This window comes from Somniosus microcephalus, chromosome 22 (genome assembly GCF_052327205.1).
Source record: "Somniosus microcephalus isolate GS21.2 chromosome 22, FLI_Smic_1.0, whole genome shotgun sequence".
In the NCBI taxonomy this organism is placed as follows: domain Eukaryota; kingdom Metazoa; phylum Chordata; class Chondrichthyes; order Squaliformes; family Somniosidae; genus Somniosus; species Somniosus microcephalus.
This window is the reverse complement of record NC_141008.1, coordinates 60,796,441-60,824,185: the sequence shown is the minus strand read 5'-3', so window position 1 is coordinate 60,824,185 and position 27,745 is coordinate 60,796,441. Positions and strand designations below refer to the sequence as shown.

Here is a 27,745-nt window from a genome sequence, read left to right as displayed (position 1 = left end):
TGCCTTTGTTACCTCTAGACTTAACTATTCCAATGCTCACCTGGCCAGCCTTCCATTTGCCACCCTCCATAAACTCGCTGCCCGTGTCCTAACTCGCACCAAGTCCCGTTCATCCATCACCCCTGTGCTCGCTGACCTATATTGGTTCCTGGTCCAGCAACACCTCGATTTTAAAATTCTCATCCTGGTTTTCAGATCCCTCCATGGCCTTGCCTCTCCCTACCTCTAACCTCCTCCAGCCCTAAAACCCTCAGATCTCTGCGCTCCTCCAATTCTGGCCTCTTACGCAACCCCAATTGTATCGCTCCACCACTGGCGACTGTACCTTCGGCTTCCAAGGCCCTAAGCTCTGGAATTCCCCCCCCTAAACTTCTCTGCCTCTATAGCGCTCTCTCCTCCTTTAAGACGCTGCTTAAAACCTACCTTTTTGACCGAGTTTTTGGCCTAATATCTCCTTATGTGGCTCGGTGTCAAATTTAATTTGATAACGCTCCTGTGAAGCGCCTTGGGATGTTTTATTATGTTAAAGGTGCTATATAAATACAAGCTGTTGTTGTTAACAGGAGTGACAAATTAACAGCCAAACAGTCAGCATGAGGTTTCAAATGTGGTTGTAACTTGTGCGAGTGAGCAGTTGTTTAAAGTTTTTGTATTCTTCCTTTGAATGTGAAGTCGAATGTTGGTGGAGGAAGAAATGTAAAGTTTGAGAAAATACTCTCTGCTATTTTTACTGACTGTGAAATGATGAATTATGACAAATGGAATTCAAGAACTATTTTTCTCCCCTTTTTCCACCCTGAAGTTTTTCCATGCCTGCGCAACCTTTCCTAGCCAAGGGGATGAGTTGGAGACTTGCCCCGCCCCCCCCCCCACCCTAAAATCAACCTCCTGTCCTTCTGTGACTAGACTTCTTATTTTCCTGCCCTTTGTATGGGGAGTTGCTTGGCTTCCATTCATTACCCTTTTGGTTACAGTGGAGATCGAGAGCTCCCTAACCATTAGTGAAGCATTACTGAGATGGAAATATATTGGACGTGTGGCTAAGCATGCTGGCGCTCCACCATGCTATCCCCAAATGTAACGGTTTGATAAAATAATCTGCCAAAGGAACAGTCAGGCACCACTTCACAGCAATCCAACATACTGTGTTGTAATACTGACAGCAAAGGGGCTCACAAAAGATTAAAGAAGCTTTTTAGAGCTGTTGGCTTTTTAAAGTTTTATTTTAGTAGGCGATGAATGGCATTAGGAAATTTGAAAGGTTTGTGACTTAAGGTATCCGTAGGCAGGAAATCACTGTCTGCAACCAGCTGTTTGTTTCTCTGATTTAAAAAAAAACGAATGAAATTGAATGTGAAAGTCTCCCATCAAGAAGAAAAAACATTTCAAATGGAGTAAAACAAAAAAGCCAGTTCACGCCATTCATGTAAAGGATTTATTTTGTGACAAAGTGTCACAACATAACTTTCAACGGTGGCATAGTGGTTAGCACTGTTGCCTCACAGCGCCAGGGACCTGGGTTCAAATCCGGCCTCGGGTGACTGTCTGTGTGGAGTTTGCACATTCTCCCCGTGTTTGCGTGGGTTTCCTCTGGGTGCTCCGGTTTCCTCCCACAGTCCAAAGATGTGCGGGTTAGGTTGATTGGCCATGATAAAAATTGGCCCTTAGTGTTAGGGGGGATTAAATATGTGGGGTTACGGGGTTATGGGGATAGGGCTTGGGTGGGATGGCTGTCGGTGTAGGGACCGGGTGCTAGGGTTTGGATGATCAGCCATGATCTCGTTGAATGGCGGAGCAGGCTCGAAGGGCCGAATGGCCTGCTCCTGCTCCTAGTTTCTATGTTTCAATAAGCAAGCCATTAAGTGGACCTACTTTACCAAATGCCAGCTGTTTCCTAACCGTATTAGATCACAACAGATGAGACCACTACCATTAACAGCACGAGACCATTACCATTGATTGGATACTGCCTGCTATATCAATGCTATTACAAATAAAAAGAGCAAAAGCTGGAAATCAAACAAAAACAGAATGATAGAAATGCCCAGCAGGTGTGTCAGCATCTATAAAGAGGAAAGGCAGGTCAGTGTTTCTGGTGGAGACCTTGCGTTCGATTCCTTCACAGTACCACTGATTGCCTCATCAGGGTATAATAGTTTTATTGTTCTGTTAACACTGTCCAAGCAGTTTATGGTACACTGAAATGCTGCTCCTTCAGCTTTGGTTTATCAGTGGCTCAGTAAAGTAATCTTGCTCCCGGACACTATGACGCTTTGGTTAATGCTGCTTTTTGTTCACTCTTGCATGGCACCAGTCCAACAAAGCATCTCATTGTGTCCTCCTAGCTGTTCCCTAGGCCCTAATCACCATCTCAAATTCTCAGTAAATCTTTCAGTCAACCTAACTCAATAGATTCCCTTGGGAAGACTCCATAGGATGGTTTCTAGGTCAGATCTCACCAGGATGATCTCCCCTACTACCGCCAACATGTCTTGGCACCTTCCCTACACCCCATTGGGGCTCCCCTCGCATCCACAGTCAACTGCCAGATGTGATTCCAGCCCACCTAACATACACACTCTAACGTGACTCTTTGTCACTTGTTTAGTTCAAATTGCAGGAGAGAGACACGTCCGTGTGCCGGCTCCCCACATTTACACTGCTAAAACCAGCCCCCTATTCCAGTTGTAAACCCACATTTCCATTGGCCTGCAGATGAACTGTTGGGATAAAAGAGCCCTTTTCGCAATGTAGACCCAGGGTACTGGCACATGGACGTTGCTCTTCTGTGATCCGAACTAAACAAGGAACAAATATAAAATTGCCTTGACACTACCTTTCAGTCTGCCTTTCAGGTAAATCAGGTCACGCCATTAGAAAAGCATTGCAAAACTTAAAATCAGTAGCCCACAAACAATAATTAGAATAGTGTATAGGAAGATGTATATTTTTCTAATTAGAATGATCTCCATAATCCACGTGCATCTATTTTTGCATCTGATTTGGATCTCGAGCATCCTAGTTACATGTTTTGGGTTTTTATGCTAGATATTTCCTTGGGTTCAGTGTCACTGATCGCTCCTATAAGCAGACCTTGCCTGCTCTATGAACCAGTTTGCCTCTACCTGTGCATTATCTACATAAATGTAAAAAGCCTGAGGGGTTGAATAGAGAACCTTTATAACTGTACTGCACCTTGCTGGAATATATCACGCTTCACACATTATCTCTTCACCTTCGGTAGACAGAAGAATGTACACTATGTTAGACACCAGTTCAGGCTATAAACCACTAGACAGATTCATTGAACGTTTAAACAGATAAATGAACAATACTTGATATAAACAGTACATTACAGTAATTACAAACTTTACTAACCTTAATATCAAAAAGAAAAACATTTCTCCTGCTCTAAACTTCAATGTTAATCTGACCAATGAAACGTGATCATTTACTTATGTAGTTATTTGCCATCACCCTCTGACCACCTCGTACCTCCAGTAGTTCCTGACTGACTGCTGTCTTCATGCCATACTCCCCGAGATATAGATCCCAAATTTATTCAAAGGTATTACCAAATGAAAACATTTAAAACTGTGTTGTTGATTCTGACAGTGAAAAGAAGCTGAATTGATATTGATAGAGATACATTCCATTAAGCCAGGTTATTTCCGCAATCACCTTATTTGAACTGTGTCTGTTAATTCAGCTCCCTCGCACTTCAGGACCCAAGTCCTGCCAGGCAGTCCTCCTGAAGATGCCATTCACTGTTCAGACAATATTCAAAAAATGACCAGAAAAAAATAGTCAAGTTAAACATAATTATTTTTAATAATGTATTTTTTTTGTTGAAAAAAATAGGAGTACTAAAAAAATTCCATTCCACCAAAGGATCAGAAGCCACTTAATGACAGTGTGTTTACCACTATTAAGTGTGGGGTCCTGAATCCTTGCATGTTCACTGATTTATAGTGAATAATGAGGTTGAAATTGTTCCTCTCACTGCTCACTATCCATTTCCTCAGCACGCAGATCCTTTGTGGTGTGTATTTATATATCGAGAGGCCTGTGCAGTGTGTATAGAGATGAAGACATGGATTTCCTGCCTCACATCGGCTGCACTTCCTGAATGGAGAGTCACTCGATGCAAACACTCTAATTAAATCTGACTGAATTGTCTGGCGCCATTTACCACCTGGACGTCAGATGAATGAATTTAGGGAAAATTATTTTTTTGTACTCTTCAAAATACAGTGATACGATCTTTCTGTGTGTTCAAACTTGACTTTATTTACGTTTGTCTAATTCACCAAATGTCCTCCTTATGGCTGAAATGCAATGGGTGCTGTCATGTTCAATTACAGACAGAAGTTGTAGAAGATCCTTTGTAGGCCTACCTACTACAGGGAAAAATTGGAGAGAGAGAAAAATCAGGAAAGCATAAGAGAACTAATATTATGAAGTAATTTTAAACTGAGTTGAAAGATTTTACTGATGCAGAGCATCACATAGACTTCACCTCCCCTTAGAATCATAGAATTTTACAGCAATGAAGGCGGTCATTTGGCCCGTTGCACCTGTGCTAGCTCTCTGAAAGAGCTACCCATTTCGTACCATTCCCCTGTGCGGCACCTTAGAAAACTCTTTTTTTTGAAAATCCATATCCACAACATTCCCTGTATTGCTTCTGTGAATGTACTCTGCTTTCTTCTCGATACAGTTGATCAACTTTGTCAGGCACGACTTGCCTTTTACAAATCTGTGCTAACAGTCCTTAATTAACCCACATCTTTCTAAGTGAGTATTAATGTATCCATTATTACACTCGGCCTTCTGGCACAGCTTCTCTTGTCACAGAATCATGGAAATTTCAGCAGAGAAGGAGGCCTTTTGGCCATCAGGTCTGTGCCAGCGGTATCTACTCTAACCCCTTTTTCTTACTTTTTCCCCCATAACCTATCATATTTTTCCTCCAAGTTTATCTTGGGTAATGTAGCCATATTCTATTAACCCTTTGCATGAAAAAAAATCACATCTAAACTCCTCCTTTATGCTCTTAGAAGTGCAGGTTTGATCTTTCTAACAACAACTTGCATTTATATAGCTCCTTTTAATGTAGTAAAACATCCCAAGATGCTTCACAGGAGCGTTATCACTTTTCATGTCCTCAGGATGTCCCAAAGCTTTTCACAAACAATGGGCAGGATTTTCATTGGGCTGTAGAGGCAGGATTGGAGGCGTGTGGGAGGTTAAAATCCGAAATGGGGGGGGGGGCACGAGCCCATCCCGCCTCCATGCCAGTTTCAAAGGAGGCGGGAAGGGGATTAGTGCCAATTAACTGCCTGTTAACAGGTAGTTAACAGGCAGTTTTTAGCCTAATCCCTATTTTCATTGGTGAAATGTGGGATTCCCGACGGCTCCAAACCACGCCAAATTAGCGAGGCGGGCCGTCGGGCTGAAGGGCTTGGAGGGGTCGAGATCTCCGGTGTTCAGGTGAGTGATGGGTGCATGAGTAAGTGTGTTTGGTGTGAGTAAAGTGTTTAAAGAAGTTTTACTTACATGTACTTACCTTTACAGCTTTCCTTCCTTCAGGTCTCAGGAGTCCCTCATCTCACCGGCACAGAAAGCAGAATGGCCGCGAGCTGTCAAAAGTTCCAGCATTCAGCTTTCTGTTCCGGGGAAATCTCTAAATCATCCTGAGAGGAAGGAATTAACCTGGAGTACAGATCGTCAGTGTTTGACAGCTTCAAACAGCTGTCAAACACTGATATTTCATCTGTCAAAAGGTCTTGACAGATGAAATATCAATCTGTGACGTCACCTGTCGCTGGGTGGGCGCTCAACAAGGTCAATCAAGTCAAAATCGCGTGGGTTGGCTAGAACTCGATGGAGGCGGGACTACAACCCCGAAAGTTGTAGTCCCGCCTCCTCAATGAAAATCCAGCCCAATGAATTACTTTTGAAGTGTAGTCACTGTTATGTAGGCAAACATTAGTACTAACCCTAAATTTATGCCTCCTTTACTGATTCACTGACCAATGGAACTAATCTTTCACTATTTATTTACTTTTACAAGCCCTTTCAATACTTTGAAGACATTCATATACCAACTTGATAGCTGTTTTCTATTAGATGTCATTGCATAAGAATAAACAAAAGTATGGAAAGAATAGCATTTTTTGCCTCAATAGACCATGTATTACCATACTGGACTTACTGTTTATTTCATCTCTTGAATAGCCACAGATAAAACTTCCAACAAGATAAAATTGTAGTTTCCCTCTGGCATACCAAAAATAACTGAGGTAACTGCAGTCTCCGTCCAATCCCAACCTGTTGTGTTCTACAGAGGACTTGGCACCAACAGAACACAAACCATAGTGTTTCACGGAATATTTGATCATCTGCATCTGTACTTCTCTCCATAACCTTCAAGGAGATTTTTAGCTCCTTTTTAAAGGGGTTAATCAACAGAGCATTCACTACTTTTTATGGGTTAAATTACTTTTGGTTTGTGCCTTTTCCTTTTTTTTTCTCTCCCACATGGCAACTGTCTCTCACTCTGCCAGCGCATTTCACACTTCATCTAGAGCCATCCTTTGTCTCTTTACCTGCCCTATTACCATCTCGTCTCGCCTTGACTATCTCTTAATGTCTCTTCACCTCTCACAGACCTTCCCTTTTGTTCTTTCATCCCCTCCCCCATTTCCCAGCCCCCACACTTGCTTTTTAATCTGTTTCATTTCCTGCTTTTTTCTCAGTTCTGACGAAGGGTCTTCGACCTGAAACGTTAACTCTGTTTCTCTCTCCACGGATGTTGCCTGGCCTGCTGAGTGTTTCCAGCGTTTTCTGTTGTTATTTCGGATTTCCAGCATCCGCAGTATTTTGCTATCGTAGTAATAGCCTTATGTTGACTCAATACTTTCAGTATATGGTTGAAATTCACGCCCAAATCACTTTCCACTTTGCACATCTGTTAATGAATAACCTGCACTTTGTTTGGTTATCTTTTGTATTTCTTTAACCAATGTGCAGTATCACATCACCTACATTAAACAGCATCTGCTATTCTTTAGGCAAAATACTGCGGATGCTGGAAATCTGAAATGCAAACCGAAAATGCTGGAAATACTCAGCAGGTCAGGCAGCATCTGTGGAGAGAGAAACACAGTTAACGCTTCAGGTTGATGACCTTTCGTCAGAACTGATGAAAGATAACAAACCTGAAACGTTAACTCTGTTTCTCTCTCCCCATCTGCTGCCTGGCCTGCTGAGTAGTTTCTGTTCATATTTCTGTTATTCTTTGCTGCACTCATTTAATTCATCCAGATGCCAGAAGATATAGGTTAGTCTCCATGTGTAGGTCATATATCTTGTTTCATTATCACATTTTATGTTACCCTCCTCCATATTATTTATGATTAATTTAAGCACTCTAAAGAAATTGGATCACAATTTCTGATGCCAGCTTGGGCCAGTTGGCAACAATTTCAGCTCCTGAGTCAGAAAGTTGTGGGTTCAAGCTCCACTCCAGGACTTGAGCACACAATCTAGGCTGAGAAGAGTGCTGCGTTGTCAGAGGTGATGTCTTTCAGATCAGACACTAAATTAAGGCCCTGATTGCCTCTTCAGATGTGAAAGATCTCATGACATTATTTGAAGAAAAGCAGGGAGTTGTCTCTGGTTTCTCCTTTAACTAACAGCACCATTAGCAGACTGACTGGTAATCCGCCTCATTTGCTGTGGGTGAAGCCTTGCTGTGTGCAGTTGGCTGCCAGGTTTGTCTTCATAACAACAGTGATTGTGCTTCAACAAATGATTTATTGGTTGTGAAATGCTGAAGATGTGATCGGGCAACATCAATGCAATAAAAACAGAAAATGCTGGAGATACTCAGCAGGTCAGGCAGCATCTGTGAAGAGAGAAACAGAGTTAACGTTTCAGGTCGATGACCTTTCGTCAGAACTGGAAAAAAGCAGGAAATGGAACAGATTTTTAAGCAAGTGCAGGGGCTGGGAAAGGGGGGAGGGGATGAAAGAACAAAAGGGAAGGTCTGTGATCGGATAGAAGGCAGGAGAGGTTCAGAGACATTCAAGGCAAAAGGAGATGGTAATGGGACAGGTTAAGAAACAAAGGATGGCTCTAGATGAAGTGTGAATTGCGCTGGCAGAATTAAGGACAGCTGCCATGTGGGAGAGAAGAAAAAAAGACACAGACAAAAAGTGTGGATGAAAAATATATGATAGGGGCCGAGGTTATGATCTGAAATTGTTGAACTCTATGTTGAGTCCAGAAGGCTGTAAAGTGCCTAATCGAAAGATGAGCTGCTGTTCCTCGAGCTTCAGTGGAACAATGCAAGAGGCCGAGAACGGTGAGGCCTGAGTGGGAGTGGTGCGAAGAATTAAAATGACAGGCGACCGGAAGCTCCGGGTCCCCCTTACGGACTGAATGGGGTGTTCCACAAAGTGGTCACTCAATCTGCGTTTGGTCTCCCCAATGCAGAGGAGACCGCATCGTGAGCAGCGAATACAGTATACTAAATTGCAAGAAGTACAAGTAAATCGCTGTTTCACCTGGAAGGGGTGTTTGGGGCCCTGGACAGTGGGAAGGGGGGAGATATAAGGGCAGGTGTTGCATCTCCTGCGCTTGCACAGGAAGGTGCCGGGCGAAGGGGAAGGGGTGTTGGGGGTGATAGAGGAGTAGACCAGGGTGTCGCGGAGGGAGCGGTCCCTTCGGAATGCTGAAAGGGGAGGTGAGGGGAAGATGTGTTTGGTGGTGGGATCACGCTGGAGGTGGCGGAAATGGCGGAGGATGATCCGTTGAATGTGGAGGCTGGTGGGGTGAAAGGTGAGGACAAGGGGAACCCTATCGTGGCTCTGGGAGGGAGGGGCAGGGGTGAGGGCAGAAGTGCGGGAGATGGAACGGACACGGTCGAGAGCCGTGTCAACCACTGTAGAGGGGAATCCTCGGTTGAGGAAAAAGGAAGACACGTCAGAAGCACTGGTGTGGAAGGTGGCATCGTCGGAGCAGATGCGGCGGAGACGGAGAAACTGGGAGAATGGAATAGCACCATTAGCAGATTGACTGACTGGTAATCCACATCATTTGCTGTGTGCAGTTGGCTGCCAGGTTTGTCTTCATAACAACAGTAATTGTGCTTCAGCAAATGATTTATTGGTTGTGAAATGCTGAAGATGTGATCAGGCAACATCAATGCATGTTCTTTCCCAACATACAACATAATCTGCTAATCACTTGCCAATGCCAAATAGTACAAGCTTTGCAGAGATAAATATCTGCTTTAAGCTGAACCGCTGCAGCGTTCCCCACAGCAACTATTTCAAAACATGTTTGTATATCCTTTGTGGGCATTGGCTCAAGGTGCAGTTGGAATGCCATTCGTACACACTGGAATGCAAACCTTCACTGGCGTGCAGATGTATATCAAAGGAATGGCTGAAAAAATTAAATGAAAGGTTGCGACTCTTACTTTATTTTTGGAGGGTAGCCAGTATCCTGTGTAGCATCAGTGTGATGAGGAACTGGTTAGAATTCTTCAACTGTCTCAGTGTTCATTTGCCCATGAGGGTACATTAGATAAATATTTTTAGTACCATAAATAAATTTCATTTACGGGGGTGGTGTGTTGTATAAAGTCAGGGAGTCCAACATGCTTCAGTGTGAATGGCAGAAAGTACATTTATATCGTGGCTTATCAAGTTATTGAAACATTGTTAAGAAATGATTCTTGGATGGAAGTGACTGTTGTTATAGAGCAAAGGCAACAACCATTTTGTGCACAGCAAGATCTCAGAACCAGCAGTTAGATGAGTGACTAGTTATTCAGTTTTGTCGTGATGATGGCTAAAGGAATGTTGGCCTGGACACCGGGAGGAATGTTGGCCAGGCGCGCTCAACATCATGACATGAGATCTTCAATGTCCACCTGAGCAGGTAGACATGCCCTCAGTTTGTGTCGACAGATCCCCGCATGATGCCCTGACCTCTGCTGAGCTGTCAGAGGGGGGGGAGGCAGTGAGCAGAGGCTGAGTGCCACCAGACGTGGAGGAAAAAATTGGCGGGCAGCTCACCCCAGAATTTTCTTGGACACCGTCCAGCGACTGGCTTGCAAGCTGCTTTTGGCAGAGTCTGGAGGAAGGGAGGTTGCCCACCCTGTGGCTAAGGAATGGTGGCTTGTGAGAGACCAAAAAAGGAGAGCTACAAACTCAGAAGAAAAAATAAATGGAAATTCTTCAAATTTCAAAGATGTTGAAGTTGAGCTCTTGAGAATAAATGGCATTCAGCTATTCAAGTTTTTCTTACTGCCTCCACCTTCAGTTGAAATTTTAAAGGAATAAATAGCAAGCTACAGCTGCTGCTAATTCTTCTGCCAAATGCTGTTTGGTATAACTGTACCGCATCTTAAGATTCTGCGAGGGGGGGGGGGGGAACAGTCATGTTTTGTACATTTTGAAGAAATCGTTTCCATATGAATTGCATAGGACAATCCAACTCTCCTTCCCGTTTCCCATTTTTGCTGTAAATTTCTAATTTGGGAACTTTCAGCCAGTAGAACCTTTCCAAAGCACACACAGTAGCATTACTACAGCAATAAAAATGTCAGATTGTAGTGCTCAAAGAGAACATAATCAATCTCTCTCATTTTTCCTGGGGTACTTAACTTACTTTTGCATCCTATGGCAAATCAGCTCGTCATCCTCTGCATAATCCTTTTTTATAAATTGAATATCAGCAATCTGAAAAAAATATGGGGATATAAAGAACTTTAACCTATTGGAGACAAACAGGATGAAAACTACCTGTCGGGGGCCCCTTAATGTGACGTCATTGGTGTAATGAGACCTTGGGGACAGAGTTTTTTTCCTGTGTTTTTTAAGTAGTGTTTAGTGCGTAAAATTTAGTGCAAGAATCACATCTTAACACAGGTTCGTAAAGGGGAAAGAAAGTGTAGGAAATGGGCATTACCCTTCATACACGTGTCCTGATGGCTCCCTCACTGGCTCAGTGAGTTTCTCCAGGAAGGATCCAGAGTTGATCCCCTATTTAGACTGAGCTAGCTAAACTCAGACATGGTGACAGTAGTGCACTGCAATTGGCCTCAGCAAAGCTAAGGAAGGGAAAAATTGGTCAGGATTTCTGCTGGACATCGCTGCAGGTGTTCCTCAGGGCAGTGTCCTAGGCCCAACCATCTTCAGCTGCTTCATCAATGACCTTCCTTCCATCGTAAGAAGTGGGGATGTTCGCTGATGATCCCATTTGCAATTCCTCAGATGATGCTGCATGCAGGCATAGACCGCTTCAAGACCTGGACAACATCCAGGCTTGGGCTGATGAGTAGCAAATCACATTTGCACCACGCAAATGCCAGTCAATGACCGAGAGAGAGTCTAACCACCTCCCCTTGACATTCAACGGCATTACCATCGCCAAATCCCCACCAGCAACATCCTGGAGGTCACCATTGACCAGAAACTTAACTGGACCAGCCACATAAATACTGTGGCAACAAGAGCAAGTCAGAAACTGTATTCTGCAGCAAGTGTCTCACCTCCTAATTCCTCAAAGCCTTTCCACCATCTACAAGGCACAAGTCAGGAGTGTGATGGAATACTTTCCACTTGCCTGGATGAGTGCAGCTCCAACAACACTCAAAAAGCTTGACACCATCCAGGACAAAGCTTGATTGGCACCCCATCCATCATCTTAAACATTTACTTACTCCACCTCCAGCACACCGTGGCTGCAGTGTGTACCATCTACAAGATGCACTGCAGCATCGCCTCCGAAATCCATGACCTCTACCACCAAGAAGGACAAGGGCAGCAGGCGCATGGGAACACCATCACCTGCAAGTTCCCCTCCAAGTTACACACCATCCTGACTTGAAAATGTATCACTTTTCCTTCATCGTCGCTGGGTCAAAATCCTGGAACTTCCTCCCTAACAGCACTGTGGGAGTGCCTTCACCACACGGACTGCAGCAGTCCAAGAAGGCGGCTCACCACCACCTTCTCGAGAGCAATTAGGGAATGGGCAATAAATGCTGGCCCTGCTGGCGACGCCCACATCCCAGGAACAAATAAATAAAAAAGTCTAAGCCAATTCATCTTTCATGAATAGAAAATGACTCTTACAATTTGATAGTCAGTACATTCATAAGGGTATAACAAGAGCTTCCAATTTTTGGTGCTTGTTTACTGTGGGGACTTGGTTGACAGGTAATGACACCTTTCCCTTTACTGAAGCCTCCCGCCTGGCTATACCTTCCACCACTTCCTCGCCCAAGCCACCACAGTGGTGGTGTGGCCTTTATCACCAAATCTCACCCTGGTCTGTCCCCTACTCCTCTGACACCTTCCCCTTCTTTGAGCACCTCACCTTGTTCCACCCCCTCATCTTTAAAATCCTCGTTCTCTACCGCCAACCCAAACTCTACCTCAAGATTCCCACCGAGGTATCCTCCCTCCTGTCCTCCCTTAGCCTTTGCACCAAAGGACTGCTCATCCTCGATGATTTGAACCTCCAACTCAACTCGCCTTGCCCTCTCTCCTCTGAGTTCACTGCCCTCATGTCCTCCCTTAATCTCTCAATTCCTGCCCAAATTCACGGCAACTCCTTCACCCAAGAGCTCTGCGCTCCTCCAATTCTGGCCTCTTGCGCATCCCCGCTTTTAATTGCTCCAGTATTGGCGGCCGTGCCTTCAGCTGCCTGGGCCCTAAACTCTGAAATTCCCTCTCTAAACCTCTCCGCCTCTCTCGTCTTTTAAGATGCTGCTTAAAACCTACCTCTTTGACCAAGCTTTTGGTCACCTGTCCTAATACCTCCTTATGTGGCTCGGTGTCAAATATTGTTTGATAATCACTCCTGTGAAGCGCCTTGGGATGGTTTACAATGTTAAAGGTGCTGTATAAATGCAAGTTGTTACTGTTGTTGTAAAAATCAGGAAAGATGTCAAATGGGCTGCCGACTCACCCATTTTACACTATCCCACAAAGTCGAGATCTATCCCAATGCTTTCAGGCGAGGATGGGAGAAGAAAAATTGGCGGATAACATTTCTATGAACATAAATGGGTAGCTAGCATTAGAAATCTGAACTTGGGATGTGCACTATGTGGTTGGTGTAGTTGGAAATAAGGTCTCATTACGTTGAGAGAACAGCTGCCTGTTTCAGCTGCTGAAGCACTTGAGCTGCAGTGTGTGAAGATGAAAATTACAATCGAAGTGAACGATAATGTCTCCAGTATTCAGAGAACTGGAGAATATCGGTGTTGAATGACCTGACCTTTGACATGTTCTGCTGCAGCCAGCTGTGTTTTGCATGTTAACAAGGTAGTTACCAGTCTCACAGCCCCCACTGCACATTAGAGTGGAAGATTGTCTCAGATTGCAGCAGATCCATCGCAATAACCGTTACTGTCCTCAAACTGATGAAACAAGTCCTTGTATAGGAATAAATAACCCCTGGTGTTTTCCTTTTAACACAAAGCTATTGCAGATATCCGATCAGGAAAAAGATCAGGGGGCTGGGTTGGATAGTGGTTGCTCTGGACATTTCTCCTGTTGTTTATATTGGCAGTCTTTCACCCGGCCTTTTGTTTTACACCGTGTACACAACAGGGACATGCAATAAAATAAATCAACACTGCGCTTGACAGTATTCCAGGTCTACATCTTTAGCTTTGCCTTTGATCTCTGCATTTACTGACCTCCATAGGAAAACTGACTAATTGTTTGCACTGAAGGTCACTGGTGTGGGATAAGAATTAATCAGCAGCCCTTCCTTATCTGCATCCTAATGTCCATAAAGAGAGTACAAGATGTAAAATATAAAATAACAACAGAAAATGCTGGAAAAACTCAGCAGGCCAGGCAGCATCCATGGAGGGAGAAATAGAGTCAACGTTTCAGGTCGAAACCCTTCCCCTCTCTCCACGGATGTTGCCTGGCCTGCTGAGTTTTTCCAGCATTTTCTGTTGTTATTTCGGATTTCCAGCATCCGCAGTATTTTGCTAATGTAAAATGTAAAACTGGCCCTCGGCTCCCTTGTTGGTAAAGCGAGTATGTAACTCAGCTAAACCGACCAAAAGGGTCCCAGGTTTTGATTCTCTGGTCTGTATTGCGTTAAATGATCGCAGCCACCACAATGGAAGGGATGCTACAATTGGCCTAGATTATGGAAGGGGAAAATATGCAATTATTTCCACTCCTGATGTCTGATATGTTGCTGATATGCTTGTGTGGCAATGGGGTGAGAGCAGGAACTGGCCTGGTTATGTGAGCCCCCACAGTTGAATACTTGCTAACACTTACTGTCCAGGTTCACATATGAAGAAGGGTTGAAAGACCAGAGGGAGTTCCGTGTTCATCGAGCAGGGGTGGGGAAATCAGCAGTCCCATTTCACATTGCCTGGATGCCAGTTTTGTGCACCAAGAATGTGCCCAGAGACTGACCCAGCTCAAGGAGACTGGTACTCAAAAAGGGCAAAATGTTGAATAAGAATACTTGAAACCAATTTAAAGAAATATATTGATCCACCGAAAAGCTTCAATTATAAAATTAATTGAATAAATTGTTGTCATTTTGTGACAGTCACTTGCAATCTCAAAGAATGCATAGGTGCCCACAGACCAGTTGATCTAGTTGTCCTATAAGGAAAAGGATTCAAAATGTTTCATTATCTGTTTTGTTACAGAGTAGTGCTAGGTTTTTTTGTTTTCTGTTTTGTTCTTCTGGGAGCTGAGAGAAGTGCCAACAAGGCAGTTAAACAAAGATTTCATTGATCACAATCATTGTACAGCAAAGCTCCTTTAACACAATGAAAGCAGCGTATTGGTTCCCCCCCCAGTAGTTAACAGTGAATGGGAGAGGACTTGATACAAACTATCATATTATGATCTCTCAGTCACACTCACACCAAATACTGATCAGTTCCTTTGTGTACTTCAAATTAATCCAGACCCAAGCAATGGTAAGCTATGTTGTTAACATATGTTATGGTGAACATACAGGGTATTATCAAAATCGTCTGAAATATCAACTGGTATTGAATCCAGATTTTTGTTATCCAGGCAAACACGATTTTAAACGTTATGTTGAGAGCATCAACACAACTTGGCAATGTCTTACTTCAGACAGTTTCCCATTATTTAAGATCTGTGAACTGACCAGTGTCCTAGGCAATTCAGATTCATAAGATGGTGCTTGTATGGGGTGGGGGGTGGGGAGGGAGAAAGGGAGGCAATGTTTGTGCCTTTTTGGAAAAAAAAAGTATAGTTAGGTAACAGTAAAAGGGCCCTTTATTGTTCATGCTGGCAGTCGGCCACGACTGTTGCTAAGTTAATCTATCAATGGCTCAGAGGGGGTAGGAGATGAAGGGAGGGAGAGAGTGTGATGGACACCACAAGGTCCTGGTAGATTCCAGACGCCCCCATGCAAACCTATGTCTTTCGTTCTTGTGTGTAGGTTTTGTGTGAATTGGCAAGCTAACCATACGGTTTAAATTATCTTTACATTTTTCTTAAAATCAGTCTTTCGAGTTCAAAGTTCTAAATCTACTGCTTCAATTTTTAAAGTAGTGCTATTATTCTATTGTCAAATGAAGTATTCCACAAGGGAGATGGATAATGTGGAGGTTGTGACACCTTCAAAATATTATATCAGTGAAGCAGTCGACTGAAAGAGGAGCAACTTAAATTTGGCTTTTTATTTCTCTTTTGGAAATGATAGCCTTAATAAAGGAATCAGCTGCTAGAACATGAGATGTTTGCCATGAATCAATTAGTTACAGCTGCCATCTTATTTATATTTGCCTGTGGTTTTTCTGCCCCCCCCCTCCTCACCCAAAAAAAAATTGTTTCCTCACTTGCCACTTCTCCATCTGATTTTCTCCTCATTAGGGACAGGCCTTTGTCACTGCAAGGCTGTATTTCAAGGTTTGACTTTGGACTATCAAAATATCAGACCATCGAGTCCAGTGTTGGTTCATCACACATCAGATGCGACTTGCAGATACAAGCCAATCTTAAAAAGAGAAAGGCAGAGTTTGAACTTTCCAATCTGTAATTCATCTCACCCTGTGTTTACTTGATGGCAATTAGACTTTATTGCGTTAAAGAGCCACATTGGCAGTGTTTTATAGCATAATGCTCTTGTCCGTATATATGACTTACTGTGAGCAAAGTCATGGGGGAATCTAAAATTCTTGGGCTAGATTTTCGTGGAGCCGTCAGGCGGGGTTTCAAGTATGTGGGGGGGGGGGGGGGAATCCCGAATTTGGGGGTCCCGACACCATCCCGCCCAAAACCCCGCCCCACGTAAGTTTCAGGGGCGGTGGGTACCCGCCCCGCACTGGGACCCGCTGAAACCAGGCGGGAAGGGATTAGTGCCAATTAACTGCCTGTTAACAGGTAGTTAACAGGCAGTTTTTAGCCTAATCCCTATTTTGAGGGGTGTCGTGTTTGATTCCCGACGGCTCCAAACCACGCCAGGTTAGAGCAGGCGGGCCGTCGGGTTGAAGGAGTTGGAGGGGTCGCGATGTTGGCGCTCAGGTGAGTGATGGGTGCATGAGTGTAAAGGTAAGTGTGTTTGGTGTGTCTAAAGTGTGTAAAGAACTTTTACTTACCTGTACTTACCTTAACAGCCTTTCTTCCTGTAGCCGTCGGGAGCCCATCACTCAGCTGGTACTTAAAGCTGAACGGCTGTGATCTGTGAAAAGTGACAGCCTTCAGCTTTGAGTGCTGCTGAGAGTTCTAACTGAGTCTGTGCAGAATGACTCATGGTAGAACTCAGACTGTCAGTGTTTAACAGCTTCAAACAGCTGTGAAACGCTGATATTTCATCTGTCAAGAACTCTTGACAGATGAAACTTCAGTCTGTGACGTCACCTGTTGCCGGGTGGCCCTTAATTGGTCTGCTGTGCCCACTGGGCGGACTCAACAAGGTCAATCAAGGGGAAATCGCGCGGATTGGCCGGACGTCGAAGTAGGCGGGTCAAAAACCCGAAAGGGGAAGTCCCACCGCCTTCCCGACAGGTTCGGGAAAATCTACTCCCTTGTGTCTGCTATTTGTTATACCACAGACTCCACACTTTGTTGCAGATGTAAAAGTATTTTTTTAAAGAAACAGCAAGTCAGCCACTAGTTTCTTGCAGATCTTTTGTTAGGCAAGGATAGTGAGGGTTACGGAGCCAGTGCCTGTAAATGGAGTTAAGATACAGATCAGCCATGGACTAATTGAATGGCGCAACAGGCTCGAGGGGCTGAATGGCCCACTCCTGTTCCTAGCTTCCTATGACCTGAAGACTGAAAGTTAGAAGCAACTGTAATTGGCTCTCTACTTGACCCCAGGAGTTTACAAGCCATTAGAATTGCCTGGATTTGCCTCCATACACCAGTTACCCACCGTACTGGAGCAGTAGCCTTAAAGAGAATGGGCCCAATTAAACACAGCTTTCTCTTATTGGCAAACTATCACAACCATATTCCAGACCACAACCTACCCATGAGGGAAGATCCACTAACTAAAGATTTGTGAGTAAAGTGCACTCAGGACAGTCATTAACCTCGCTTTAAAAATGAGCATTTAAAAAAAATAATTTCTTTTCTCCTTCACTGAAGCACTAATACTCGTGCTGTTTTTCATAATGCAATAAATGGAAACCTTTTGCATTTCTTGGTTTTTTTTTGCCTGGATGAATTGAAACCAACAGCTGTGAATAGTTGTTTTTTAGGATCTCCATTGTCCTCTTTAGATGGAGCATTTTGCTTTGAACAGATCAAGAGATTCTTTCAGTGTGGTGCTGGAAAAGCCCCAGCTGCAAAATAAATTCCATTATTCCACATTCTAGATTGGCTGGTGCTGCACTCCATTAAATTCCTAATTTCGGCCAGATTGCCGAGGGAAGGCACTGAGCAGAGGCCGATCGACTCTCCACAGGGAGAGTAGTCCCAGGGCATTCTTGTATTGCTTGTGCTGGGAGAAAGTTTTCCACACTGTCCGCTGCAGTTGGAGCAAGGTCTGAGGATTACCAAGTACTGTAAATCTCTCTGGAAAAAGTGTCACACTTCACCTGACCATGCAGTGGACGGTGGATCCATTTAATACTTTAAGACATGTTATGAATTGTGACTGCCAACTGTGTACAAGAGAGTGTATGCACTATTTCTAGGGGTATGATGTAATGGCATTAAATAAAAGTGCTAAATATTTGAAAAGGTTTGAAATTTTGTAAATATATTTGTGGATGAAATAAAAACATTAAAAAAACGATTGCTGGAATTAAATGCTGGAAATACACAACAAGTCTGTCTGCATCTGAAAAGTGAAAAGACAGGTTCATGTATTTTTTCTCCTTTTCAGATACTGATGAACCTACTATGTATTTCCAGTATTCTAGATTGATGATTGTCCCTGCCAGTGTTTTACAATGGCACTGTGACTCAGGGCCCTCTGGCTGTGAGACTTTTGCCCATAAGATGTCACTCCTTTACATTATACTGCAGAAGTGTATATAACATTAAAATAGGATAAAGATCAGACTCCATGATCTGGCTTCTAGGTTACCCTCGCTGTTAATTCTTGACCAGCCCACTAAGTAAATCAGTGGATGACAATGGAGTACTTCGATAGTTTTAAGAGAGACAACTGACGAGATCAATCATGCCCCACGGTAGCATATCCTGGGGCAGTGGTGAAGTGCATGGAGAAGTCCAGATCCACTCAAACTATGTTCTCCTCCTGATTAAAGAGGGAACATCAACAATGGTGAAAGGAGGAAATGGCACCGGGGTGGGGGTTGGAGGGGGGGGGGGGGGGTGGTGGGAAAGAGAGGAGAGGCAGTGAGGACTGGGGTGCGTATTGAAGAATTAAAGGAACAAGCAGAATTGCTGTACCATATGCTTCAGGTGAGGCATTTAACCAAGGCCCTGTCCACCTGTTCCTTTGGTACAGGTGGGTGTTAAAGATCCCATGGCATTATTCAATGATGAATAGAGTTTTCTCCTGGTGTCCTGGCCACCATTCTTCAGTCAATGAACACAACATAAACAGATTAATTGGGCATTGATTTCATTTCTGTTTGTGGGATCTTGCTCTGGCAAAATGGCTGCCATATTGGCGCGATAAGGCAAAATATAAATGGGATTATCTTAATGGCATGAATGAGACGTTGTATGTGATGTGCTTTGAGAGATGTGATGAGGTCTTATGTAAACACTGGTCTTTTTTTGATAATTCAACTAGTCAAAGTGATGAACAGCCAAACTCTTCCCTAACCATGTTCTAACTTTTTTCTCAATGCTATAGGTGGTAATGGCTCCTCATGAAGCATCTGTGGTGTTTGTAGATAATTACATCAAACTCCTGGCTGATTGTAGCACGGACACATTTCAGAAAGTTCTTGACATGAAGGTGAGGTCTTCAGAAGTATATCTGCTAAATCAAGGTGTTAAATTAAAACCTCAGTGTTGTGTTCACCTCAGCCTTGAGCAGGGCAGCAGTGAGCAGGAACACGAGATGAACAGAAAAACCATGAATGCTGGAAATTCACAGTAGGTCAGTCAGCATCTGAAAGAGTGAAATTGATTGAAGTTTGGGATGGGACCTTTTATCTGAAACCACCCAAATGTACACCTATCTCTTTCTGTTTCAGATGCTGGGCAAACATTTTCTGTTTTAATTTCAGGCCTCATGTAGTATCAGAGGTTCCTAGGTCAGAGGTTCCTAGGTCAGAGGTTCAAGCCCACCAAACTGGGTACGGTACTCCAGTCGTTTCGGTACTGGATTAGCAACCCAGAGGTCGAGACTTCAAATCCCTCGATGGCGAGTTGTGAAATTGGAGGAGATGCCATCAAAAAGCATGTGAATTAATCCTTGAATTAGCCAATGACATCCACAAGCTGTGACGCAGTCCATACCAAGTCAATGAAAGTGCGACCGTGGACAAGTCTCCAATCAATGTTCCCTCTAAGCCGCGCAGCTGTCTGCCAGTCCCGCGCAGCCCGAGACCGGCTTCTCAACTGTGAAATTTTGCGCATGTGCGAAACTTTGAATGAACCGTGCATAGGGACCACGCACCCGCCCCCCCCTTAAAAAAAAAATGAGGGGGAACATTGTCTCCAATGCATGATGAATAAAGAGGTGCGAAGGACAGTCAGAGGAGGTCCGACGATAGTCGACCCGACTATGATGAGGATTCTGTAGTTTTGTTGCCCCCACCATAGCTTCCCAGAAACTGGCGACCTCAGTGCTGCTCTTCAGCCAGCTGCTGCGATGTCCCTCGAGCTCCTTTCCATGCTGCCCTGTGGCAGCATGCCCAAGATGGCAATGGCAAACTCACCATGTGGGGAATCGCCAATGAGAACTCGCTTTCTATCATTCAGTTGCAGTTTATTGGAGTATCACAGCACTGCCCTAAAATTACACCCTCAAGTCTGTCGTACTACAATAAAATCAATTCAAGTGCCTTTTTTAAGAACCTATTTTTGAAACCCTAAAATCAGAAGCAATTGAAAATCGAACTAGACTTTTAATTATTGACGTTCACCAAATTGTGGCTCTGGGGCTGAGATATTATGGCTTTACAGGTGCAATCACTGAAACAGAGATGACCAGCAGCGGTAAACAGGGTGTGGAATAATTACATAGAATGTTCAGCACAGAAACAGGTCATTCAGCCCAACAGGCCCATGCCAGTGTTATGCTGCACACATGTCTCCTCCCTCATCATCTAACCCTATCAGCATAACCTTCTATTCCTCTCTCCCTCATATGTTTATCTAGCTTCCCCTTAGATGCGTCTATGCAGTTCGCCTCAGCTTCTAGGGTATGACTTCCTTCTGGGTAAATCCAAGTGCCAGCTAAAAAGTGTACCTGTAAATTAAAAGGAATAGCTGTTTTGGTACAAATCCCCCTTTTCTGTATTGCAGGGTCTGAAGCGGAGTGAGCAGAGCAGCATGCTGGAACTTTTCCGACAGAGGCTACCTACCCCTCCTTCAGGTGGAGAGAACAGTTTAACAACATCGCTGTCTGCCCCGTCCCCTGAACAGGAATCTTCCAGGATCCGTAAACTGGAGAAACTCATTAAAAAGAGACTGTAAACAAAGCACAACAGTGGCAGAGATCAGGCTTGGTGAGATAACCGCTCTATCCGGTTCCCAAACTGGCAAAGGTCCTTCCCTTCACCCCCCCTCCCCTCCCCTCCCCATCTCCTCCTCCTCTTCTCAGTTGCAGGATCAACAGCCACCCAGTTTGTTTTGTTTCTGTTCCTGGAGATTTGAATTCACAATTGCAACTACAGTAATCGTTTCCACTGAGGAAACCTCCGACAGATCAGAGCCGAGAGACCACTCCAGAGCTTACTGTCTAATATATGTTCTATTAGTCTGGTTGGGAGTCGGAAGTCTGAGCTGCCCTGAGCGGTTTCACACTCTGACATTGCACGGGAGGCTCAAATTCACCTGGACATGTATATAAAACAGCAATTAGCAACATTTTTGTGAGTTTTTTTTGTGCCACAGGCATTTCGCACAAAAGATAGTTTTGTGTTCCTTATGGGCCTAATGCAGTCATACAGCTACAGTCACCCAAGAGTTCGAGGCAGGAGGCTTTCCAAACATAAATAAAGGGGAACACTTCTTACTAATGGAGTAATCACCCAGCAGTTAACAGAAACTGTAAAGACAGTGACCATAACACTTTAGGACTTGCCAATTCCAACAGAACAGGACTGTGTTAAGATCCCATTATGGTGACAGACTTGACCAGATGGAAATTGTAAAGCAGAACTAAATACTGATCACGGAGGTTATGAAACCCAATTTGTTCCACTGACCAATGGCGCAATTTCACTTTTTCAAAGAAAAGATTACACAGTTAACATGTTTGAGTGTTGAAGTTCTGCCACATCATGGGGTGTATTTTCTGTAATGCACTCCAGAAGCCTTCAGAATATTACCAGGACATTGAGTACAGTAACCATTTGTTAATGGAAAGAGTGCAGACTGTCTCCGATGCCCCCACTCACTGAGTGGTCTCAAAGACCTCATAATAGAGGACTTAGTGTATCTGCAAAATAATTACGTATGTTTTTAACTCCTTATGTTACGAGGTAACATTAGAGAAGTATAAAATATGCTGAAGATTTATGAATTCGTAATACTCTTTAAATGAACTAAAATGAAATCGGGTGGTAACTTGAGAAGGTTTGATTCACAAGTGGAATATCATGAGTTTCTGTCCTAACTTAGTTTCTGATTTGAATGAGTGTTATCGGGTCTTTGCTGAAGCATTAAATGAAATCCCATACAGAAGTGATCTTGGGCAAAGGACAGAAGATTAAGATATAGTTCAGTTAATCTCATTCACAGATCAGCATTAACACTGGCTATTGCATAAAAGACTGAGGGGCACAGCAAGTGAGAGCACTCTTATTTCACCTGTGGGTCTTGGCTTTGATCTTGAACAGTGCTCGGATGAAAGTCCTCAGTGGCTGGAAGAGCGAGAAGTGATATAAATTTGGGCAATCGCAAACTTGTTCCGAGTAGGCAGGAGCCCCCAGCCTAAACTGCCTGACAGCCTTGGAATATTCAATGAAAGGTCAAAGAAGTGGCTAATGTGGGAGATGGAACTGTCACTGGTGTAGCATAGCTGCTCTTTTGGGGTGGGATTAAGAAAAGTATTTGGGAGAGAATAGTGGGAGCTGTACCTTGCTGGGAGCTATAACCCACACATGGTCTGACCTGAGAGCAATTGTTGTTGATGCTGGCTTCAAATACAGGAAACTTTCTGGTATCCGGCACGGACGGGACCAACGTGGTGCCGGTTCAGCAACAATTCCGGATAACCGAACGCTATAGTAAAAGATACGGAGCTCAGAGCGCCGTATAAAGCAACAAACCCTGTTGCTTAGCAACAGCTTCAGAACAACGTCCACAAGTTGCAAGCGTCTCTGTAGCTTAGCAACAGCTGCAGCCAAACCCTTGCCTTCCTCCATTTGTTGCTGTGCAAGTAATAAAAGTTACCTGAAACCGACTCCTGAATTTTGCCGGTTAACCGACATTTCCAGTTATTTAGGGGCCGGTTAATCGAAAGTTTCCTGTAGTGGGGACATTTAAAATTTCCCTGAGCAATTCATTTTTGTCACTTTGAGAGCACCAGCTCCTCTATCACCACAACACAAACACTCATGGAGAAATCTGAATCCCAACTGCTCTGATCTTCCCAGAGGGAGGACTTTCTGTTAGGCGGAGGAAAAGGCCATTTTTGAAACTGACTTTGATGTAAAATTGCTACTGTGGCCCTCATAGAATTCATAAAAACTTAGTACCATTGTCAGAACAGCTTTACCCGCATCAACATGCACAGGCTACACTTACTCAAAGTTGCTTCTTTCAAATTATCTAATAATTCAGCATGTTAGCACTACATTCCTACTTTTCAGTGCTTAATTCAAATTGGATAATTCAAGTTATTTAGCGCAAAGATGACTTTGAATTATCAAGGGCAGACTGTAATCCCCTTGTGATTACACAGGCAAAACTGCGAGCAATCGTGTCAATTCATGCAACAAACTTTAAAGATGTGGGCTATATATAAAATCAAAAAAAATTCTGATACTCATCATCATTATAAACCAGTAAAAATAAATCATTAACTTAACACACACAGGCAAATATACCCAATGGTGTCATTATTGTTTAATTTTTACACACTAATATTTTCCTCTCCTGAAGGCACTGACGCTTGCTGGGGTACAGTTCCACAGACACCTGCTGCCTATCAGTACCTTAATCAGTGACTATCCTTTATGTGCAAGTCCCAGACAGTGAGCGTTGGCAGGTTGTCCTACCCCCAGGACCATTACAACCAAGCCTAGTCCTATCCTCATCCCACTTTATCCTCACCTAATGTCCAGAAATATACACTTTCCGGCAACTGGGTAGCAATCAGGAGTGGAAACCCTATTAAATTGTTCTCTCTCTCTCTCTCTCTCTCTCTCTCTTCCCCCCCTCCCCACCCCCAATCCAGAGTCTCGAGGCCAATTCTAGTGGGCCAACTGTGATCCGTTGAGATGAATTAACTCAGCACAGCACAGAAATTGAATCTGGATCAGGAATTCTAAATCTGTACAGCATACTTCTGCATCCATTAGGGCATCAGGGAAAATCCTTGCAACTGTATTTGAACATTCCAGTTTTTAATTTAAAAAAATGTTACCAACAATAGAAACTGGAATTAAGTCGATTCAGTGACTACACTTCGAAAAGTACTTCATTGGCTGCAAAGTGCTTTGGGATGTCATGGAAGATGCTATATAAATGCAAGTTCTTTCTTTCTTAATGGGTCTGTTAATGAACACCTATTTCTTGAGTTTAGCTTTGTCATTTGCCTTCATGCCCTAGTCAAATGATGTGATTTTGTATAAGAATAAAAAACTTGTCTCTTTAACTTAAACACCATGAAGTTAAGCAGATGACCATTTGGTATTTGTGAAGAAGCCTGTCGTCATCCAATACATTACAACGCGAAGGGACATCCACGACCAACACGCGGACAAGCTGAAACATGGCTACAGGGGCTGAATGCAACAGTCTTAGCTTTGTTTTCACAGCCTGTCTAAAGCCAAACGTTTTGGCATTGAGGGTGAAGTTCACAACCCAAAACCGGGCTCAAATAGTGAAAGACAGTTTATACCCAATGTCCAAAACACCGTGAAATCTGTCGAGGCACTCAGCTACATCAGTACGAACCTTTACACTGGCCATGACTGGAGGGAGAATGTGCATCTTGCTTTGTGTCCCAATGTGAAAGACAGGCCCTATAAGACAACACAATTTAGCTTTGGAATTGCCTGTGGTTTTTTTTTCTTTTCCACGGTTTGTGTTACTATTAAGTTTATTTAAATTTGGGTTCTTCCACAGAACTTTCGTGTGCTTGTTTTCAGGATGTAAATTTTTTCAATTACTTATTTCTGATTACTGCCCGGTTCCACAACAACTTTCATGTGCAGGTCACAGTTAGAGAACAGTCGCCAGTTTGAACCTTGTATGATGCTGTAATGAGCCTGCTGTGTACTTTCGGTAAATAAATGCACGGTTGGAGCTGTCTGCTCATTATTGCACCATGCAGACCTGTAAGTATATATTGATCACATTTGTCAGTGTTTATTTGTCTCCGTGTGATATTTAGGGTTGTGCCAATTAGCTGATTATAACCAATTTTAATATTAACATAAACAACCAATCAGAAATGTAAATAATTGATTTAATTAAACAATTCACTGAGGCAACCAATATGGGAGGAACAGAGTAATAACACACTGTTGCTTTCAGTGTTCAGAACCTATTACTGATGACACTGCAACTGCCATCAAACACTATCACCTTGAAATTATGCCGTGTGATATTGGCATACAAAATACTTGACCCCTGTGCATGAAATTCCCTTATTTGCTATTTTAACGGTTGTCTTACCCATTCCCTTAATTGAGTTAAAGCCTCTTAAGATAGCATGCATAGGAATGTCCTATGAATGAGCTAAGCACGTGTACGCTAATATGGCACAATGTAATATCAAGGCTGTTGATTTTTGGTCTGTAAATTCATTGCTCTGGGCCCTTAGGCTAATGAACTTTGGGGGAAGAATATAATCAAATAATTCAACATGTCTAAAGCCACATTGAATCAGCGAGCTGCACCTCAATTATTTGGTAATCATTTGAATAATCTTTTGCAAACCACCCCTGGCACAGCCCTAATGGTGTTTTATTGGTTAACTTGAGCAATTCTAAAAGAAAAAATGGTTACATTATGTTATGTCCCATCCATCCCCAGTGCACAGCTTGTTGACTCTGCAAAGTGGTCCTGATCTTTTGAGGGTTAGGGCTTATGATTTGAATGTAAAATGAATACTCCTGATTGCTTTGTTAGGAATACACTGCGAGCATTACACCCCGAAAAGGACACGGGTTTGATCCTAGGTCTTGACCAGGGCAGCTCTTGGATGCTACAAGTGCTCATCCCTGGATGGAGAAGTAGAAAACTCAACCAGAGCACAAGCTCCTAATCGCTGTGCACCGACTTGTGCCGCAAGGAGTGAGTGACTATGTGCGGATGTCCAAGTGAGTATACCCTCGATGGTCAAGGAGCCTCCCAGCGCTCACTGCCTAGACTCGTGAGTGGCCACTTGGGTGAGGTACCGGAGAGCTGCTGTGCCCCAGCAAGAGTCCGCATCTTCGAGAGAGAAAAGGGGATTTTAAAATACACAGATGCTGCCTTGATGAAGGGTGAAACTTTATATACAAAAGGTGGAATACAAAATGGGGGAGGATGTGATGTATTTATTTTCATTTAATGACCTGGTGTGTAGAGTTACATTCACGTTCTTAAGGATAAATGTAAAACTGTCTGAGACTAATGCTTCTGTAGTGCCGTGTCTTGTAAATGGACTTTGTCTTGGCCAGCTTGTTAAATACATTTTCAATAAAAAAGACATGACTAGAATTTCTTCATTTCCTCAGTACTTTGTTGTGACCATGTTTTCATTATTTTATAGTATCTCCTGTTTTGTGTAAAGTACATTTTATACTGATGGTTTAATTGCAGTGCAAAGCTGGACAGTGAGACGAAACTCCAGTTTTCCCTTTTTAAGATGAAATTCTAGTCCCCGGTCTGAAGTATGACTGAACGCTAGTGTTAGTGAGTTAGAACAGTGGTTACTACTTGTTGCCAAGTCCAAAACTGGATAGAGTCAAAGGGCACTAGGAATGTGGTGTGAGAGTTGAGGGGTCATTTTATAAAATTGCATTGCAGATGTGAAGTCTTGGCGGTTGGAAGCAAGTGTCAGGATTCCGGTACATGCGCCCCACAATTTTGCACCAGTTAATATTAATGGATAGAAATTTGTGGTGGGTGGGAGGGAAATGCCATAATTCCCAATCTGCAGCATTCCCAGGCCGGCGATGCTCTACGTCAGGAGTGGGATTTCAAAACATTGTCCTTCTGATCCCTTTCTTGCTGAAGATGGGTTTGAAGATCTTAATGGCCTTGTCAGTTAAAACCTCCAACTTACAAGGCACAAGGGTGGGGAAAAGTATGCCCCTCAATTTGAAAAAACAGATTTTGTCCAGTGTTTATTTTAGACATTTCCAGACCGAGCACTGGAGAACCAAACCATCCACTTCAAAACTAGACAGGTGGCCGCGCCAGTTCAAATAGCATTTGCATGTAGAATAGGAGCTTAAATGGAGCCTTGAATGACAGGCTAAAGATGGTCTTGTTCTCTGGCGAACTGTTTTAAAAGGCTATCACTAAAATTTTCCCTTCCCGCCCCAATCTGATCTAATGTATAATTTTGTTGAGTTATAGATAATCAGGATACATTTCATGGATTTCTTAGTGAAAATGGGCATTAATAACCTGTAGCAAGGTTTCTTCAGTAGATACGCAGATTAAAACATTAAGTAGCAGCATCCATCTACATTTAAGATGTACCATGGGATCACCACCTCCACGTAGCACACCATCATGGTTTGGGCATATACTGTTGTTCCTTCATCGTCACTGAGTCAATATTTTGAAACTCCTTACCTAACATCATTCTGGGTGTGAGCGAGAGCTATTAGAGAAAAACTTGCATCTAACTTGATGTTAATTTACAGAAATCCACAGCACTAAACAAATCTGAATGTACATCATCTGTTGTTTGGAAAGGCCAGGAAGAACAG

At 43.4% G+C, this 27,745-nt stretch overlaps 1 protein-coding gene across 4 annotated transcripts in view; it reads left to right on the top strand.

Moving 5' to 3' along the window:
- The window catches only part of vps53 (VPS53 subunit of GARP complex), a 254,920-nt gene extending 228,398 nt beyond the window's left edge, over positions 1-26,522 (top strand). For all 4 annotated transcript variants that reach the window (XM_085964898.1, XM_085964903.1, XM_085964902.1 and 1 more), the window contains 2 exons: positions 19,327-19,431; positions 20,949-26,522. In XM_085964898.1, the coding sequence (XP_085821024.1) occupies positions 19,327-19,431; positions 20,949-21,119 (276 nt within the window). In that variant the 3' untranslated portion in view covers positions 21,120-26,522. The remainder of the gene's footprint in view (positions 1-19,326; positions 19,432-20,948) is intronic.
- The last annotated feature ends 1,223 nt before the right edge of the window (positions 26,523-27,745 follow it).